This window comes from Sinocyclocheilus rhinocerous, unplaced genomic scaffold (assembly GCF_001515625.1).
Source record: "Sinocyclocheilus rhinocerous isolate Xijiao unplaced genomic scaffold, SAMN03320098_v1.1 scaffold604, whole genome shotgun sequence".
NCBI classification, from domain to species: domain Eukaryota; kingdom Metazoa; phylum Chordata; class Actinopteri; order Cypriniformes; family Cyprinidae; genus Sinocyclocheilus; species Sinocyclocheilus rhinocerous.
This window is the reverse complement of record NW_015658518.1, coordinates 1,966,848-1,970,509: the sequence shown is the minus strand read 5'-3', so window position 1 is coordinate 1,970,509 and position 3,662 is coordinate 1,966,848. Positions and strand designations below refer to the sequence as shown.

Below are 3,662 nucleotides of genomic sequence, written 5' to 3'. Positions count from 1 at the left end.
AGTCATAAGGGTCAATTTTTCGAAATTGAGATTTATACATCATCTGAAAGTTGAATAAATAAGTTTTCCATTGATGTATGGTTTGTTAGGATAGGACATGAATAAATGAGCTTTCCATTGATGTATGGTTTGTTATGATATGATAAAAAATCTAAATATTGAGAAAATCGCCTTTAAAGTTGTCCAAATGAAGTTCTTGGCAATGCATATTACTAATCAAAAATGAAGTTTTTATTTATTTACGGTAGGAAATTTACAAAATATCTTCATGGAACATGATCTTTACTTAATATCCTAATGATTTTTGGCATAAAATAAAAATCAATAATTTTGACCCATACAATGTATATTTGGCTATTGCTACAAATATACCCCAGCGACTTAAGACTGGTTTTGTGGTCCAGGGTCACATATATATAATTTTTGTGTGTTGGTATAGATATGCATTTGAGAGTTAACTGTCTGTGTTTACCTTTCTGTGCAGAGTGAATTTCCTCACATGGCCCAGTTCTCCAGTCTGTCTCCCATCCCTGGCTTCTCCTTATGGCTACAAGGTGCTCTCGGTCAGCACAAGAAGGAGGGACGTGCCATAGAGCTCCTGTCTGAGCAGGAGTGGAGGGAGGTGGAGGATGTGACGGGAGCCGCCCCCGGTGCCCCAGCTCTGGAGGCCCTGCGTAGGCTCATCAGCACCAGCGAGTGGATCCGCTCCGACCGCCTTGTCCGCGCTCTGGAACCTGCGCTAATGCGGCTCTGCACCTGGTATCTGTACGGAGAGAAACGGCGGGGCTACGCCCTAAACCCTGTGGCCAACTTCCATCTTCAGAACGGCGCCACCATGTGGAGGCTGAACTGGCAAGCGGACACAAGCCCGCGAGGGATCGCCAACTCTTGCGGCATAATGGTTAATTATCGCTACTTTTTACAAGAGACCAGCACTAACAGTGCCGCCTACCTGCAGAATAAAGTCATCAAGGCTTCGGAGCAGGTGCTGGGACTGGTGTCGCAGTTCCAGAAGAACAGCAAACTCTGAGTCAAATCTGTGGCTCTGCATTGGGACAAAATGTGTTGGGACTCAAATAAATTTTTATCATTTTTGATAACTCTGATCTGCACAGGGTGGACAAACACAATGAAGATTTAAACAAGCCTTATGTGGATCTACGGCTGAAACCAGCAAGCCACATTTCATTGTTAGTTCAGAGATGGACAGTTGTACTCTGCCTTTCTGAAAGATAATAATCCAATAAATCCAATTTTAAAGGGATAGTTCACCCCAAAATGAAAATTCTGGCATCATATACACACACACCCTCAAGTTGTTCCAAACCTGTATGACTTTCTTTCTTCCTTAGACAATCGTCCTGCAGCTTTTTCATCCAGCAGCAGTTCACAATGACAACATAATGTCATAGATAAAACATTATTAAAAGTATTAAAATAGTCCATATGATTTATCCATTATATTCTGTGAAGCCATACAACATTTTGTGAAGAATAAATAGAAATTTAAATAATTATTTGCTCTCAAATTGTTCATGCAAATCGTTTATGAATATTTAGCAGTTAGCACTTCTGGCACAGGTTTGATGTCATTACGTGCAAGAACCAATGACATTTGATGCTATTGGTGCCCAACCTGAATATTTGATTTGTGAGCATTGATGACTTAAATAGCTTGTTTTATAATATTAAGCTATCTTAAGAATACTTTAAGTATAGTACACAAGTTATACGGACCACTTTCTTTTATGAACTTCATCACTACTGTTGTATATGTAGTACACATATATAACTTGACTATAGCCTATATTTTGAGACGGACTTCTCTGATAATAATGACAAATTGCAGTTTTGTATGCAAGTCAGAAGTTTATTCAGTATTCTGAAAGATTCAGAGTTCATTCAATGATGGAATGGTTCAATCCGTAAATTCATGTGGTTGACTGTTTTTGAGTGATTCTTTAAAAAGAATCAGTTCTTAAGAGTCATTTGCTCATGATTCAGCATTTGTTCAGAAATCAAGATACTCATTGTATGTTTTAGGATTTTGGGATCTGATAACTATGTAAAAACTATTAAATATATGCAATTCAACTATAAAACATAAAATAAAATACGTATAAAACAACATACAGTTTGACATGAGGGGGAGTAAATGATGACAGAATATTCATTTTAAGTGAACTATCCTTTTATCACATTTACTATTATTACCCAGCATGTTGCTTGGTGATGTTACAAAGAGATTTTACTTAAATTTTTTTTAAGGTGTGCCAACTCTCCACTAATTTCAATCAAGAAAAGGATAATCGCCCAAATGAATCTATTTTTCGTCTTTTCAGCAGCGCTTGAGCCTCTGTTTGATTAGCCGGTTGCTGATTTTGATGTAGATTTATGCTATACTTTGAAAGACTGGGGGTAATGAAGCGGAAAGAATCTATCAGCCTCTGTCATGTCTTTGACTTCTCAGCATGTCTACGTAAGAGAGCGTTCCAGCGCGACTGAGTTGAAGCTGCTGTAATAAATGATGTTTTGATTGCTTCATTAGCGTGATCTGATTCACTGTGAAACGGCTGTCTGTATGTTCAAGTCTCTGCGTAAATGTGTCTCAGTGTGCCAGCTAAAAATGTTTATTTCTGAATTAAAATTCTGCTTATCTTCCAAAAACTGATTCTTTCTTTTGTTTCCATTGTAAACATGATGTACTATCTCGGCGGTTTGATCAATTTTGGGCAATGGAGGATGTTCAAACGTTTTTTGAAGTTAACACAGGACAGTAAGCTATCTCGTTGGGCCAGATCCTATCACATTTGGACAGATCCGTTCCTTGGCGGTTTAACTGGCGGTGTTTAAAGAGATTTAGCACTCTCCAGCAAGCATTTTATTCCTCCATGACTGCTGTCTCTAGTGTCTGATAACAGACTGCAGTGTTCAAGTAGGCCTCCTGTCTTTTTTTCCCTCCATTGTTGTGTAAAGTATCTCAGTGTAAGTTGACTGTGAAATTGCATTTTTACTCTCAAAGGAGGCACACATCTTCCCTCCCCCGTCCCTCCGTGCGATGCCCTAGAAACTAATGAAGTGAGAAATAAAGTTAAAATGATGATAAATTTATGATATTCACTTAAACTGAGCACGGGGTGGAAACAGAACAAAGCGGACAATGTTTAAAGGATGCCCTTGAGAAACTCTTCCCACAGTGAGGGAGGAAGTGAGGAAAACACATCTGTAGTCACAGGCCCAAGGCTGGATGGACATACAACATCAAGCGCTTTACTGTGAGGCAAATACATGAGGTTACCATGGCAACTGCGTAGTGTAGCATCCACAATATGGTTCAAACACAGTTCATTTGTCCTCTTCGGATTAGTTTTGCCCAAAAGCTGAGGCTTGTTTAGTAGAAAATATGTGTCTGTTTTGCACTATTTACATGGTTTTAAGATATTTCAAGTGAAACTGAAAGGCTTTTCGTTTTTCGCGTCTCACAAAAACATAATGGATCAGGAAATGAGGTGTAAAGAGTCCTGATGTTTATAGCCATTCATGAAGAGACTTTTCTATACAAGTAAAATGAAAACCCAGCATTGTTATGAGCCTCAAAATGGAAAGGAACAAGAATTCAGTTGGAGATTATGACCTGATAAATTTGTTTACTGTGTAGTAAG

At 38.6% G+C, this 3,662-nt stretch overlaps 1 protein-coding gene across 1 annotated transcript; it reads left to right on the top strand.

Annotated features, from left to right (window-relative positions):
- Positions 1 to 484: 484 nt before the first annotated feature.
- Positions 485 to 1,811, top strand: LOC107722462 (malonyl-CoA decarboxylase, mitochondrial-like; the record flags this gene model as incomplete). The annotated part of the gene is made up of 1 exon (XM_016530817.1): positions 485 to 1,811. A coding segment is annotated over one exon (546 nt), but the record flags the coding sequence as incomplete, so codon positions are not given.
- Between the last annotated feature and the right edge of the window lie 1,851 nt (positions 1,812 to 3,662).